The sequence below is a fragment of the Macrobrachium rosenbergii genome, chromosome 12, assembly GCF_040412425.1.
Source record: "Macrobrachium rosenbergii isolate ZJJX-2024 chromosome 12, ASM4041242v1, whole genome shotgun sequence".
Classification (NCBI taxonomy): domain Eukaryota; kingdom Metazoa; phylum Arthropoda; class Malacostraca; order Decapoda; family Palaemonidae; genus Macrobrachium; species Macrobrachium rosenbergii.
Genome location: NC_089752.1, coordinates 67438774 through 67456532, shown reverse-complemented (window position 1 = coordinate 67456532; position 17759 = coordinate 67438774). Strand labels below are relative to the sequence as shown.

At 36.8% G+C, this 17759-nt stretch overlaps 1 protein-coding gene across 1 annotated transcript in view; it reads left to right on the top strand.

Annotated features, from left to right (window-relative positions):
* Positions 1-17759, top strand: part of LOC136843714 (methylmalonyl-CoA mutase, mitochondrial-like) — a 418104-nt gene that overhangs the window by 167080 nt on the left and 233265 nt on the right. Inside the window, exon 8 of the mRNA XM_067112308.1 lies at positions 2020-2196. Coding sequence (XP_066968409.1) covers positions 2020-2196 — 177 coding nt within the window. The remainder of the gene's footprint in view (positions 1-2019; positions 2197-17759) is intronic.

Sequence of the window (17759 nt, the reverse complement as noted above, 5' to 3'; positions counted from 1 at the left end):
CACCTGAGTTCGACGGGTGAGTTGATGGGAGCCAATATCCACTTATACCTCTCTTGTGGTTGACTGGGTTAATGCGTCCCTGTAGTCCTGAGTTCCTGTCTTTCGTTGGTTCGAGCCCACAGGACGGCGTACTTATTATCAACTAAAAAATTCCCCTTCGGTAACATATATGAAAATATATTATTTCCGAGGTAGAGCGAATTGGATATTAAAGGACGTTTGTAGCTTTCTGATTGTATATGAATCACGGTGATGTGATAAAAAGTCATAATATGGCTGCGTGCAACAAACGCATTACACAGTCAACATGGCAGAGGTGGGTGGATATCGTCTCCAAATGCAAAACACCTGAGTTCGACGGGTGAGTTGATGGGAGCCGATATCCACTTATACCTCTCTTGTGGCTGACTGGGTTAATGCGTCCCTGTAGTCCTGAGTTCCTGTCCTTCGTTGGTTCGAGCCCACGGGACGGCGTACTTATTATCAACTAAAAAATTCCTCTTCGGTAACATATATGAAAATATATTATTTCCGAGGTAGAGCAAATTGGATATTAAAGGACGTTTGTAGCTTTCTGATTGTATATGAATCATGGTGATGTGATAAAAAGTCATATATATATATATATATATATATATATATATATATATATATATATATATATATATATATATATATATATATACATACATACATACATATACATAGCAATATATATATACATATACATAGCAATACAGGCAGTCCACAGCTATCTGCGGGAGTTCCGTTCTGACTGTGTGATGATGGCCAAAAATTGTCGATTTTTGGTTATCGACATCTCTGTTAGGTATATATTGGCACCAATACCCAATTATCGGCGCCGATAAGTGGAAATCGACAATTTTCTGCGCCAAAAATTGCCGATTTTCATTGCTAGACAAGCCCCGTAAAACCGGATCGCCGATAACCAAGCACACCGATAACCAAGCACGCCGATAACCAGGGATTACCTGTATAAATACAGTAAACCCCCCGTATTCGCTGTCTCAATATTCGCGGACTCACCTATTCACGGATTTCTCTGGAACGTATATACACATTATTCGTGGAAAAGTCGCCCATTCGCGGTATTTTTCACTGAGAAATATTCGCTAATTACTGTACTTTTATATCATTTTCATGACTAAATGCACTTTTTGTGATAAAACTATTAAAATACTCAGGTATAAGCATTTTTAGAGTTTTTTTTTTTATTTAAACTATCAAAATAGGCAGTTGTAAGTGTTTTTAGAGGGGTTTGCTGACATTTTTTACTTAAATTGCCTAGTCAAGTAAAACTAGAAAATCTCATTTTTATCAGTGAATGGAATGGCTCATGTATCTTAGAGCAAAACTTAATTTCTTACAGGTTATGAAATTGAAGGGTTGCTAATATTGACTGTGGATTAATATAAGAAAAGTTTTGATGTAAAGGCAGGACTCAGATACTCACCAATTTATTTTATCATTCCAGCTGAGATTAGTATTAAAGAAACAGTTTTTTCTTTCTTTCAGAGCGAGAGCATCACGTGGTAAACATTCATTTTGTATTTTTTTTAAGTTTTATGTAAAAGCTTTAGTGATTTATGTTTCTTACAATTTAATGCTGATTTATAAAGCTTTATCCTCTATTTATTTCTAAATGAAAGCTACCTGGCAAATAAGAGCCTTTTCAGGCATTAGGCCATCTTATTCTAACAATAACAGTTCTGTCATCTGCTCATCAGTAAGACACCTTTCAGTTCAAGATGGTTATGGATTCTTTTAACAATTAGCGTGTAATAGTTGTGTTAGCCTCAGTTCCCTGGCTGTTTACAGCCACACATGCACCTTCCTTCCTTTCAAGAAACTACTTCTTAACTTTTTTTAAAGTTTTATATGTAGTTATTAGTTTTGCAAACTTAATTTTCAAGTAGAAAATATTTGACAATTGTAATTTTTAGAATTTATAGAAGAAAATGTTGGTGTATAAGATGATAGGTTCATGTTGTTTTTCAGGATCCTTATAACAACATAATTAGAACAACAATTGAAGCTATGGCTGCAGTTTTTGGTGGGACACAATCATTGCACACAAATGCATTTGACGAAGCCTTAGGACTACCTACGGTCTTTTCAGCACGTATTGCACGAAACACCCAGATCATTTTACAAGAAGAAACTGGTATTCCAAAGGTAAGGTTTAGAATGGCAAAGTTTAGTTATGAAGAAATGTGGAAAGTACAGTAGATATGCCGCTGTGAAATTACAAGGTGTAACAAAAGCTTTTTGAATAATTATTGAACTTACTTTATAACTGGGGTACCTTGTTTTTATAATTGGTGTACCATGTTTTTGCATATGAATGCTATAGATATTTTTAATGCTAGTATTTTTCTAAAGTTAGTAAGCTATATACTGTCTTTATACAGCAAAACCTAGCCATAGCTAGAATGCAGGCATAAATTGAAGGGTTATGTTTTATGTACAAATTTCTTATTGCACTTACTCCTTATATTCCAAATGGTTTAGTGTTAACCGAGATAAATTTACCACGTCTTAACTTATGCAGAAGCTGCATTTAGTTCTGATATTATGCTGTTCTGGATTAAGTCCAAACCATAATATTATAGAAATTTTTAGGTATAGTCTTATTGTCAGGATATACAGATTGCATTTTGGTTAGCTCCACTGCACCGTACTTTGAATTATAATGGGAGAAAGAGGCAAGGCATATTTTTATTAGTCCTTGACTTGTGCTGTCTGTAAAATCCCCTAACATATTTAGTCCGTAGGGCGAGTTGTATGCCCTTGTTCTGTTCATAGTACATTTTGTAATACAAAAGTCCTCAAATTACTCAGAGATTTAGTCATCATTGGTTGCCTTAGAGATTTATTCCATGAGTTAGAACAGCTGACTTGCTTTTTTTTTTTCCCTGTTGTCATGATACTTGATGTATGTACCACATAACATATATGTTATCAGCAATCATAATGTACAGTTTGCCCCCTGTATACACAGGTAGTACATTCTAAGACCTCTGTGCAACCCTGAAACCATGTATGATTTACAAAGCCTGTATGTAACAAGTACTATACACATGCCACTTATACAAACAATTTGTTTATGCATGTATAAACACAATAGGACTTTTATAATAACAGTTATTGGTTTACAATGCAAAGATTATTAAAAAAATCATGGATATAGTATTCTTATACTGTGCAATATTAATAGAAAAAAATTATAAACTAATTGTTGTAAATGAATAATGTATGATTGTATATACTTGTATACCTTAGTATATAATACCCTAATACCATAATGAAATGTTACATACAGATCCCAATATAAATGCAAGTTAATTTGGACTGGCAGTGATGATCTACCATTATCATTTGTATTATTTTTCATCAGTTTTATGCATTGAAAATTATGGCTAAACACCAAGGTATAATAAATGAGAAATATAGGCGAGAGAGGGAAGTTGTGGGTGTGTGTGTGGTACAGGTACGTAGGGGAGCTTCTTAGTGTATTATTGGAATGCTCTCTCTCTCTCTCTCTCTCTCTCTCTCTCTCTCTCTCTCTCTCTCTCTCTCTCTCTCTCTCTCTCTCTCTCTCTCTCTCATGGTAGCTTTATACTTACAGAAGTGAAGCGGAAATGCTGTAGATTATAACAAGTAAAGATAAGAAAACTCTAGTACTCACCAGTTGCTTCCTTAATCATGCAATGGTGCTCCAGCCATGACGATGACAATGACAACAACAATGTACAGTGCCAGTGCTAATGAAATGAAGATGAATTATGGTGTAGGCCCTGCATTCAAGGTATTTATCTCCTGGTAACACGGCTGATGAATCGTCAGGTTCATCCTAATAGCATGGAGGCGACAGATAAGACCAGAGGGAAGAGGATGACAGCTGCTTTGTGACTTTAGGAGATGACGAAGTCAAAGGCTGAGGACCCTCAAAGGTGGACATTTGTTCCTTTTCCTTCCTCTGGAAGAAAAACATCATTTGCAGTTGCTTGCTTTGCCTTTTGTGTTTGTTGTACTGTACACCTGTTGTAGTGGTAACATTGCCCTAGAAATCATATGGGTGACTTTGATGCTCTGTTCCATGGAAGGCTTGTAATCTTTGATCCAATCTTTATCTGTCTGAATTTAGCTGAACATTTCTTTCATCTTCTTGAGTGTCAAGTTCAGAGGTTCAGCAGTTCAGCTTCACTTTCCAGTTTGTCTTCATACTGTGGGTGACTTGATTAGATCTTCCAGCCCCTCATTTATGAGTTTAACATCCTCTTTGAGATGCTCAGCGATATCATCATCAATCCTGTCCACCATTTCATCCAACCTACTTGCCTTTCCAAATCAATGATCCTCTGTACTTTTCTGTTGATAGCTGGTTTCAATTCATCCATCGCTCCATGGATAAATGATATTGCATCTGCAATCATGAATGCTTTGCCACAGTCCATGATGTTCGTGTCAGGGTCAGCATTGATAGCTGAGTGATCGTGTCAAAGACCTGCCAAGTGTAGGTAGCCATGACACAGGGAATGATGCCTCGGTCAAGGGGCTGGAGAAGTACAGTTGTGTTGGGGAGCAGAAACACGACCTGCATATCAGGGTGTTTAACAGTGATGGATTGAGGATGGTCAGGAGCATTATTGATTACAAAGAGAACTTTAAGAGGCAAGCTATCCTTCTTTAAATAACTTTTTACTTTGAGAATGAAACATTCATGGAACCCCTGTGGAAAAGCATTTGAGTGATCCATGCTTTGCTATTGTGTTGCTAGTAAATAGGAGGAAGCTTCTTGTTTTTATTCTTCAGTGGATGAGATATTTCATATGGTAAACAATGTCCAGTCACATAATCACATAGCACCAGAGTCACCCTAACCTTCCATGCTCTAAGCCAGGTGCCTGTTTCAAACTTTGGTCGATATAGGCCCTGGTAGGCATTTTCTTCCTGAACAGTACATTTTGTTACTACTGAAATCCTGCATGGAGTCATAGCTTGTGACTTTGATTAGTTTTTTGAGCTCTGTGGGAAACGTTTGGGCTGCTTCATCAGGAAATGCAGCTTCTCTTGTACTGCAATTTAAATTTTTTATAGGTTAAATCAATGCTTAAATCGATTTAACCATCCTTTGTCGGCTGCCAATGGCTTGGTTCCCTCTTCAGTTCCAGCCTTATCACTGAATTGTTCATGCAAGGATAAGTCATTGTGCCGTAAAATGTTTCCATCAATAAGGACCCTCTTCTGTGTCATGTCCTCTATCCACACAGTGCCTTTTCAGTTTTTATTCTCTTTATCCCACACTATAGAAGTTACCTTAGTACATATGGGTGCAGTAGCAAACCTTTCACAAATGCTTTATCCATATCTCAACCATATGAAGTAATAACCTTGTCAGCCAAGTTAGGCACATCAAGTCTAATCCTTCGGGCCAGCCCTAGGAGAGCTGTTAATCAGCTCAGTGGTCTGGTAAAACTAAGGTATACTTAGGCACGTCAGTGACCCTCTTAAGCTTGCTCTCACTACCACTAACACTTTTATGGGCTTTGTGACTATTGCACAGATTAACTAAGGCTTCTTTTGAATAAATAAACAATGGAGCTCACAGATTGTGCAGGATATATGATGAGGGAGAAGGCTGCGCACAGACTGAGTGAGTAGTGCAATGCTGCAGTGGTGTGTGCTTTGGGAAACAAAGGGTAACCCTTGGGTAGTTGCTTGGCAGAACAAAGGTTAATGGGAGGGTACTAGTGCTGACTGACACTTTGTTTTGATAATACAGGTATATCCCCATTTACGATGGTTCATTTTACGATAAATCGAGTTTGAGATGGGGTTAATAGTTCTGATGGTATCGAAATTACGAAGCGATACTGCTGCAACAATATTTTGAAAATATTTTTTTAAATTTGCGCACAACTGGCGCAGGCAGCAGCATACAATCAGGCAGTGTACAGTATGTTGGCCATAGAGGCTGGGATGAGCGTGTCTCTCGCCCTGACCCGACCTCACTCGTGCTCTCCGTGTAGAAAGTTAATTTGATGTAGTGTTCATACGCGATTTTTGTGCGTTTGTTTACATGTATAAACTGTTTAAAACTCAAATTAGTGTATATCAGTATGTCTGCTGCTGGTAGTGCCAAGAAGAAGGGGCATTCCATTATACTTTAGAGCAAAAAATGAAAATTATCAACCAGCATGCTGGAGGAAAGGCTGTCACGGTGATCGCTCATGACGAGCGTCTATGGAGGTAACGGTATCCACCATCATTAAGGACAAGAAATGTATAGTGGACGCTATAAAAGCATCTGCTTCAGTTCATTTCACGATTAAAACAAAGAAGAGGACAGGGCCTTTGGAAGAAATGGAGCAGTTACTGGTCATGTGGATGGAGGACTAGATACAAAAGCATATGTCACTCAGCCTCTTGACCATTCAAACAAAGGTGCGCTTGCTTTTTTGAGGGGCTAAAGAAAAAATCTGATACCCACAACAAAGATTTTGCAGCAAGTTCTGATAGTTTTCATCATTTCAAAAACTGCCATAATTTTCATAGTGTGAAAATTAGTGAAGCAGCAAGCATTGATGCCGAAGGAGCCACTAGATTTAAGGATGCTTTGCATAAGAGCATCGTTGATGAAGGGTACTTGCAGGAGCAAATTCTTAGTGTCGATGAAACGGGACTGTTGGAAGTGGATGCCTCAGCGGTCATGCATCCATAGAGAGGCAACAATGATACCTGGATTTAAGACATACAAAGATCAACTGACTCTTCTGCTTGGGAGAAATGTGGCTGGGTATGAACTCAGCCATTCATGGTGTATCATTTAGCAAATCTGAGTGCATTAGCAAGAATCAGCAGACATACCCTTCGTGTGCATTACCGACATAATAAGAAAGCATGGATGACTGCACTATTTGAAGACTGGTTTGTGCGTTACTTTATTCCAGAAGTGAAGCAATATTGTAGGGAAAACAACATCCCTTCAAAATTCTGCTGATTCTTGACAATACTCCCGGCCACCCTCAGCACATCAGAGATATTAACGAGAACGTAAAAGTTGTGCTTCTGCCACCAAACACAACTTCTCTCATACAGCCCATGGATCAGGGTGCCATAGCTATGTTCAAGGCCTGCTATCTTTGGAACACTTTTGCTCGGGCTGTTCAGGCTACAGGTAACAAGGAAAAAGAGCTTAGAACATTCTGGAAGGAATTCCGTGTTCTGAATGCCATTATGAACATTGGAAGGACATGGAAGGAGGTAAAGAAAGAGTGTATGAATGGGATTTGGAAAAATGTGCTGTATGTGAACTCATTTAAAGGTTTCGATAAAGATGAAGAAGTTGTGCAAATTAATAAAATGATCTTGACACTTGGGAGAAGCATAGATTTAGAAATTGAAGAGGAAGATATTCAAGAACTCATAGATGTGCAAGATGTAAAGCTAATGGCAGAAGATTTAATTGCACTTGCAGAAGAGAGAAAAAGAGCAGAAGAGGAATAAGAAATTGAAGAAGAGCCAGAGCAAAAGTTTATGACAAAAAAGAGGCAGAGGCATTTGCCTTAATTAACAATGCAATGACACTATTGCATGTTACCGAGTCACTTATGAAGAATGAAAAAAACAGACTGTGCAGTCTACAATAGATTACTTCTTTAAGAAAATAACTCCAGTGCCATTGCCTTCCCCCACACCTTCCCCCACATATGAGCCTCAGCCCTTTACACCTTGTGACAGCTCTTTCCTCGAAAGCCTACCCCCTGTAATACCTGAATTGACACCCAAAGAAATACTAGCTGAAGAGGAGTGAGTTGATGATCCTGCTGCTTTATCATCCTCCTCCTCTTCCATAGATGTCAACAGCCTGACACCGTTCAAGTATGCCAACGATGAACCAAATCTTGGTGAGTACCCCTGTACAGTACATGTCTGATTCTTGTTTGTGTTATTCAATTTCTCTGTATGTGCTGAATTATCATAAGTCAGTCTACATTGAACCTCCACAATTACCTGATATTAATAGGCAGTTATACCATACTGTATATGTATAGTATAGTACTGCATAGTGTGTAGGCTAGGCTACTGTATATGTATAGATTGTACCCTGTACTATACATACAGTACCCTATTTGTACTGAATTATCACAAGTCAGTCTGCATTGATCCTCCAGAATTAGCTGATATTATTAGGTAATTATATCATATATATATATATATATATATATATATATATATATATATATATATATATATATATATATATACAGTAATACTTCGATCTTACACGATTCGAGTTGCAGCGAATTCACACACACAATACCCAACTTTTCACTGGAACCTAACTAATGGGCATACGCGATTTTTTCACAAACACACGAAATTCTCAAGAAACCCTGCAGAAGTGGGTGTTTAATTTTTTAAGTAATTTACAAGTTTTCATGCTTTTATGTATAAAATCTGTATGAAAAATGCATTTCATTCTTTTATGTGTAAAATCTGTATGAAATACGCATTTCATGCTTCTATGTGTAAAATCTGTATGAAAAATGCATTTGATGTTTTAATGTGCAAAATCTTTATGAAAAATGCATTTCATGCTTTCATGTGTAAAATCTCTATGAAAAACGCATTTCATGCTTTCATGTGTACAATCTGTATCGAAAATGTATTATTTTTATTTTTGTACATGCATAAATATGATGCAAAGGTAATTTTAGCACATTCACTTAGTGTACTTTTACAAGATGTGATACCCATTTGCAAAGTTACCGCACTTTTCAATGATGATACCCCTGCAGAAAATGCTTGTTTAATGTTTGAAGTACATTTATAAGTTTTCATGCTTTTAACTGTAAAATCGATATGGAAAATTTATATTTATATCTCTGTACATAAATATCATACAAGTATTATGTCCATTTGCAAAGTCTTTGTCACAAGGACTTTACATGACCTTGAGATGAGGTTGTTCAGTCGCGCTCATTTGATAAAATGAATTCTTTAATGTAATATCAGAGATGTAACTAAGAGTTGTATAAGTGTCATTCTTTGAAAATTACTCTGTTCACTTCGGAGAAAAGTGCTGGTGCAATCTGTATGTGCATGTAATTACAGCACGTTCAGTTGGTGTACTTTACAAGATGTGATACCCTGCATTTTTCAAAGATGATACCCCTGTAGAAAGTGTGTATAATTTTAAGTTTTCATGTTTTTAGATGTAAAATCAGAATGGAAAATTTGTATTTATATATTTATGCATAAATACGATACAAAAAGCAGTACAGTTACTTTATTACAGTATCTCTCTCTCTCTCTCTCTCTCTCTCTCTCTCTCTCTCTCTCTCTCTCTCTCTCTCTCTCTCTCTCTCTCTCTCTAGTAGTTAGCGCTCAAACATACGTTTACAACTTATTATTCTCTGTACGTCATTACCTGTACAGTATGTAATTTTAAATTGATTGAATTTTACCTGTACTGTACTACCTTCTCACGAACATTATGTACATGTTTTTTCGATGTTTTATGGAATTGTACTTTTGTTGACTGTGACGTTTTGCCTAGTGACGCAAAGAAAATGGCTTTTACTCTGACAAAGAAAACGGCATCCCATGAATTAGGGGTAACATTAGTATACGTACGCACCTACTGTAAATGCGCTATTATGAAACTGTGCAGTACTCAATTTTTATGTCAACCATTTACTGTATTCCTTTTTTAAGGGTAATAAGCTAAATTTTAAATAAAATTACACTAACTTTAGTTCATTTAAAAGTTAGCTTAATACTTTGGGAGCATGATTAGGGTCATATTTAGTACTTAAACTCGGGAAATTAACATTTATTAGCATTTTTAAAGACCATGCCAAACTTACGCAAAAATTCACCTTGCACGAGGGGCTCCAGAACCTAACCTTGTGTGATTTAGGGGTATATATATATATATATATATATATATATATATATATATATATATATATATATATATATATATATATATATATATAATATACATATATATATAATATATATATATATATATATATATATAATATATATATATATATATATATATATATAATATATATATATATATATATATATATATATATATATATATATATATATATATATATATATATATATATATATATATATATATATATATATATATATATATATATATATAATATATATATAATATATATATATATATATATATATATATATATATATATATATATATATATATATATATATATATATATATATATATATATATATATATATATATATATATATATATATATATATATATATATATATATATATATATATATATATATATATATATATGAAGGGGACAAAAAGTAACGGAATTGTGTCATAGAATTTTATTCAGTTATTGTTACATGTTTACAGTCTTATCACCTTCAAAGTATTCTCCATTTGAAGCAATGCACTTATCCAGACGTGTTTTCCACTGTTGAAAGCAATTCTGGAACTCTTGTGAAGTTATGGCTTTTAATGACTCCGTCGTTTTCTTCTGAACCTCTTCAACGTCTGCAAAACGGTTTCCTTTGAGGGCTTTCTTCATTCGGGGGAACAAAAAGAAGTCACAGGGAGCAAGATCGGGTGAATAGGGAGGGTGGGTAAGTGTGGTCATGCCATTCTTGGTCAGAAACTGTGGCAAAGTGGAGGGTGGTGGCTTCATCACGACAATGCACCAGCGCACACTGCCTTGAGTGTGAGACAGTTTCTGACCAAGAATGGCATGACCACACTTACCCACCCTCCCTATTCACCTGATCTTGCTCCCTGTGACTTCTTTTTGTTCCCCAATGAAGAAAGCCCTCAAAGGAAAACCGTTTTGCAGACGTTGAAGAGGTTCAGAAGAAAACGACGGAGTCATTAAAAGCCATAACTTCACAAGAGTTCCAGAATTGCTTTTTCAACAGTGGAAAACACGTCTGGATAAGTGCATTGCTTCAAATGGAGAATACTTTGAAAGGTGATAAGACTGTAAACATGTAACAATAACTGAATAAAATTCTATGACACAATTCCGTTACTTTTGTCCCCCATATATATATATATATATATATATATATATATATATATATATATATATATATATATATATATATATATATATATATATATATATATATATATATATATATATATATATATATATATATATATATATATATATATATATATATATATATATATATATATATATATATATATATATATATATATATATATATATATATAATATATATAATATATATATATATATATATATATATATATATATATATATATATATATATATATATATATATATATATATATATATATATATATATATATATATATATATATATATATATAGAGAGAGAGAGAGAGAGAGAGAGAGAGAGAATACTCCTCTACTTACAAACTTTCAGAGATATTAACAGCTGTGATCTTGAATTAAAACTGTACTTTACTGTATTATCATAATTTGCTTAATGTATTTAGGTACAGTATTAAGTATCATTCTTATTAATAAAATACTCTGTAAAATACAGTGCAGTACTAGTATTGTGTATTTTAGTATTGACTCTGAGTATATCAAGTTGGACTTTCGAACAAATCAAGATACAAACAGCTGTTCGGAACATAACTCGTTCGTAAGTAGAGAAGCATCTGTATAGTACTGTATAGTGTAGGCTAGGCTACTGTATATATATAGATTGTACCATGTACTGTACATACAGCTCACTAGTGTAAGCTAGGCTAATTTCAAGATACATTAATTTCAAGAAATGATGGGGTTTTGTAACCTAACCCCATCGTAAATGGAACAATACATGTATTTTCAGCTTGTTAGTATGACATGCATGATTTGAATTTCATTTAGAACTTTTTCTCCATTTAAATTTTTATCAGTGTGTAGATATGCAAAAGTGACACCATATAAATTGAACCCATTTATACTGAGGGCCAGTTGTATACTGTATAGCCCTTAAAATGAATTTTACAAGTGGATGTTGCACATAAGTAGGTAGGTATGTAATTTCTACGTACAGTATTTCTAGTTAACACGGCTATGCTAGTTTCTTTCCACTTCCCACACTTCTTTGTTTTCTTCTTGAGAGAGGAAGTAAGTAGAAATTAAATGCAAAATGATGGATGTTGTTTCTGCTAGGTGATTCATAGGGATCCTGGGAAATAATCTCTTATCCTCCTTGGTCTGCAGAATCAACAGTATTCATGTCAGTATTTGTTTGTTAAACTTAATAAAGAGGTGCCTGCAAGCTTGTTGTTGTTGAATGACTTATGTAAGTGACATAACCTGAAGGAGACTGACTTCCCAAAATTTTATAACAATCAGTTTTTATATAAGTAACTTACCAAGTAATTACATAGCTATTGGTTCCTAACCTACAGCAGCTTAAAAATTAAAAATTCGTGCGGCGGCACTTCTATCGTTTGTGTGTAGGTGACAAGGTCCTGCCCACTATCCGGGACTCAAAGGAACAACTTAGCAGAGATCTTAATTTGTTTCCTGCCGGCTTCTGATCAACATCGGTAGTTTTTCACAGCTGTTTCATTGCTTTTTGGCTAGTTATTTGCCCGATCTTGGTGAAGTGTTCAGGATTTGTTGTTTTGTGGCTTTCTGTCATTGATGAATTGTTGTTTCTGGTTAACTTTAGGAGAAATCACCATCTTCTACTCTTTTGCTCTCTGGTCCCAGATCCTCAAGCCTGGGACACAGACGTCATCCTTTTGGATTGGACACGCTCAAATGTTTACGCCTTCCCTCCCTTCGGAATGATCAGGGAGATAATCAACAAGTTGTCTACGCATTCAGAGCACCTCCATGACCTATTCGCTCCCTTTTAGCCGGACAAAGAATGGTTCCCAGATCTGATTCAACTCCTGGTGGATTACCCAAGACTCTTTCTACAAAAATGGTCGCTGCTCAGACAACCGAACTTTCTCAGATTCCACCAAGGGTTGTCCGCTCTGGGCCTGACAGGCTTCAGACTGTCAGGCGCCTCGTCAGAGCAAAAGGCTTTTGGAGACAGGCTGCAGAGGCAATTGCGAGGTGCAGACGAGCATCCTCTACAAAGCTCTACCAATCTTCAAAAGGTGGTGCAGCAGCTATAAAGTCTCTTCTTCTGCGACATCTACAGGCAGTCCCCAGTTATCGGTGGGGTTCCGTTTCTGAGGGTGTGATGATAACTGAAAATCACCGCTAACCGAAAATCAGCGATTTCGGCGATTTTCGGGTGTTATCGGTGCCGAAAAGCGCCGATTTTCAGTTATCGGCGCCTCTGTTAGGTATGTATCGGCGCCAAAACCCAATTATCGGCGCCGATAAACGGAAATCGGCGATTTTCGGCGCCAAAAATTGCTGATTTTCATCGCTAGACAAGCCCCATAAAACCAGATTGCTGTTAACCGAGCCCGCCATTAACCGGGGACTGCCTGTATAAGTCAAATAGTTAATTTTTTTATATTCCTGAACTTTATCAGGAAGTTATTGACCTCTACCATCAAAGGGCATAGATCGATGCTCAGCTCAGTCTTGAAACACAGAGGAATGGATCTGTCTTCTAGTCAAGATATCAGTGACTTGATCAAATCCTGCGATACGTCTAAGAAAGTTCTTCCAGCGTCTCTTGCAACTTAGATGTTGTACTGAAATGGCATTCAGGTCCTCAATTTGAACCTCTCCGTTCTGTTTCCCTCAGGAATCTCAATCTGCACCAAGAAGATTCTCTTTTTAGTGGCTCTTGCTACTGCCAAACGTATTAGCAAGTTACAAGCGATAGACAAGAGAGTAGGATTTGTGCAAGGGGACCCAGTCTGCTCTCTCTCGGTTTCCTTGCAAAGAATGAGGACCCCTCCAAACCCTGGCCTAGATCCTTCGTCATCAAGAATCTTATGGATGTCTTAGGACCTGCGGAAGAAGAAAGACCTCTCTGTCCAGTGAGGTGTCTCAGGTACTACCTTCACAGCACAGAAAAGATTAGGGGATCTTTGAGCAACCTCTGGTGTTCTGTAAGAAACCTGGTTCATCCGCTCTCCAAAAATGCCATATCCTTTTTTCTGAGAGAGTTGATATCAGAAGCCCACTCTCAGATCCTAGAGGAAGCTTTTCCGTTAGTTAAGGTTAAGACTCACGAAATTAGGGCAGTCGCAACTTCCCTCTCATTTAGGCATAACTTGTCTCTCTCTACAATCTTGCAGTTGATGTTCTGGAGATGCAAGTCCATTGTTGCCTCACACTACCTCAAGGACATAGAGACTGTGTTTGAAAATTGTAACATTTTAGGACCTTTATCCGTGGCTGGCATGGTGCTGGGAGAGGAAGGATAGGGAACTCTCTGTTCCTTTGCTATCCACTCACCTTGACTTAAGGTTTTGAGTTGATGGGAAGCCTGTGGGTGCTTTGTACCCGGAGTACCCACCAGTTTCGCTTTTTAATGGTTTGGGTTATGGTTTTGATTCTATGGTGTAGGTGATAGTGTTGTTATTTTGTATTCTGGTCTTTGCCCAGGGCAAGGGCATCTCTTAAACTTTATCAACATATGGTGTACTTCGTACTTCCTCCGCTGCAAAGTTCCCACTGATGTAGGGGTGACCCTTGGCTACACTGCCACGCCCACTACAAGTTGAGAGAAGCACCGACTAGAGGCAGTACCTACTGCAGCAGCTCTCTCAAGAGGTAAGGAAACAACAAACATTTATTCAGTGTTAGCAACCTTTCTATTTCAAATTCATTACTTACTTAATGCTTTGGAGTAGAATATGTCCATGCTCTTCCCCACCTCCTAACAATGTGGAATCAGCTATGTAATTACTTGGTAAGTTACTCATACCAAGTAATTACGTGACTGGAGCCCACCATCCTCTCCTTACATGGAGATTAGAGCATGAAACAAATTGAGCTCTCTACTAAGTTGTTCCTTCGAGTCCCAGATAGTGGGCGGGATCTTGTCACCTACACACAAACGATAGAAGGGCCACTGTGTGAATTTTGAATTTTTAAGCTGCCATAGGTTAGTAACCAATAGCAATGTAATTACTTGGTAAGTATATATAAAACTTTATTTTATCTTAAAAATGTCATGTTTATCCATGGAAGCACCAAACCAGAAATATGAGTCAGTGTTATGAAAATCTGAGACAATCAGCCAAATCTGGCAACCTGGATAAATACTGGAACTTATAACCATTACATATGGTAATGATATGTGGATGTCCAGGGCATAGTTACTTGACACTAGTGCAGTGAGCATTTTTCCTAGCATGAAAGACAGCACTTAGGTATATGAGTAATGTCTCAACTAGAAGACATGAATATTACTTGTACAGTACTACTGTTGTTATTATTATTATAGTAAAATCCCTTATAACCATCCCCTTGGGCCCAAAGGGTAGAAGTACTTAAATCCATACATTGTCATAGCAGATGACAGACACATTGAGACTACATTTGCTTGCCCCCTCTCTCTCTCTCTCTCTCTCCTCTCTCTCTCTCTCTCTCTCTCTCTCTCTCTCTCTCTCTCTCTCTCTCTCTCTCTCTCTCTCTCTCTCTCTCTCTCTCTCTCTCTCTCTCTCTGGGTTATTTTAAGAAAAAAGATTGACAGAGAGGCAAAGGCAAGAAAATGCATCGTGTGTAATTCACTTTAATATGATGCTTATATGTATGCATGCATTTACTGAAAAATGTGTTACTATACATTAATTACAGTCAGAAAAAATGCTAGAGAAAGAGGGGGGGGGGGAAGGCAGACCAGTAAGCGCATAGTTTACTTAATATGATTCATTAAGTAAACCCTATATGCAAATGCAGGTTAGGCTTACACATCAACTGTACATAACAAAGACAGGCAACTTCACTTATTTGAACTTAGTGAAAATTGTATACTGATACACAGAATTTCAGGTAATTTTATTTATTTAACTTACAATTCTGTGATTTGTTTTCATTTTGTTAGTGAAAATTGTATACAGGCAGTCCCCGGTTTACGACGGGGGTTCCGTTTTTACGCCGTGCCGTAAACCGAAAATCGTCATAAGCCGAAAAATCGTCGAAAATCGTAAAAAATCATAAGAAAACCTTACTTTTAATGCTTTAGCTGCATTGAAAACGGTGTAAACTGCATTTTTATTGAGTTTTTCATCAAAAAAACCTCCAAATTATGATTATTCTGCCATTTTGGAGCCATATTTCTTCCGTCGGATCGGCATACGACGCGTCGTAACCCCGGAACATGCGTCGTAAACCGGGAAATAATTTCTGATGAATATATTTGAAAAGCGTCGTAACCTCGGAACGTCGTAAGCCTGACCCGTCGTAAACCGGGGACTGCCTGTACTGATACACAGAAGTTCAGGTAATTTTATTTATTTAACTTACAATTCTGTGATTTGTTTTCATTTTGTTTGCGAATTTAATTACTTATATATTTATTGTCACCATCAGAGTTGTCCATCAGAGGCAGATATGTTTTTGCTATACTGAAGCTGCTTTTTATTCTCAAGTAAATTATGATAGACACCAGTTCCTGCATGGTGCTGCAGCTGTCTGCTTTCTTTCGTTTCCCTTGTAGGTAATGGGTTAATTTGGCTTTTCTTAGCAACATTCACTTCAGGGTGTGATGTCCCTGCCTGCATGAGTTAGGGTAGAAGAGACTCTTTAGCCTTGGCAGGCAACTCTTTTAGGAGAAGGACATTCTGAAATCAAACCAGTAGGTAGAAGGGACTCTTTAGTCTTGGTAGGCAAACCTTCTAAGAGAATGCTACCCTGAATAGAACCTTGTTCTCCAACCATAGACTGTGCCATAACCATTGCACTGTGGCCTTCCATTGCCTTGGGTTGGAGTTCCCTTGCCTGAGGGTACAATCAAGTGTTCATCCTCTTTTTCATTCACTTTCCTGTTTTTTTGAATAGTGTGTAGGACAGGCTGATGAGAAAACAAAAGTTGCTTGGTGGATTACCAGGAAAGTACCTTCATCTTTACCTAATCTTTTCTTTCGGAGTTTTTTATTTCCAAAATAGTCCTGACTTTCCTCCCCCAGTTGTTGTGGCAAACCCAGCGGATTTCTTTTGCCTTACAAGGTGTGCTGGCCCCACCTTGTTGACCAGTTGCTTCCGGTGTTTTTTTTATGTATACTATCAACAGAATTTATGTAAATAATATAAATACTGTTGCTGTTGATGCTGTTAATATTGTTTATTGTTCCGTTGATTTTTACGGTGTTACTGTTGTTATGAGTATTTATTAATTTTGATACTGATTTTTTGTCGTTAATTTTAACTCTTTCGGGAGACATTGCTCTGAACCCAGGGCCTGTAACTCATTGCAGTAAGAGAAATTGCAAAGTATTTTACTCAAATATTCAGGGCTGAAGGTCAGATTTTCATGATCTCCAGAGTTGTGCTCGTAACTAAGATTTGATGTTTTTATCTGAGACTCTTGTAAGTAGTAACAAGTCAAAGGTTGAGTTTTTAATCCCGGGGTTTGATGGCCCTGACTTTATTTATGATCCTAACATAAATATTGACAATTCTGTATACAGTATGACTGTCATTTGGGAAGGATTACTATGGCTCAGTCACAGGATTCAAAAGCTTCATTCGTTATTTGTGGAGATTAGTGCAAAGCACAGTGAATGGCTAAATTCAAATTCCACAGATCAGCATGGCTGGTCTGCTCTTGAGGTCTGTG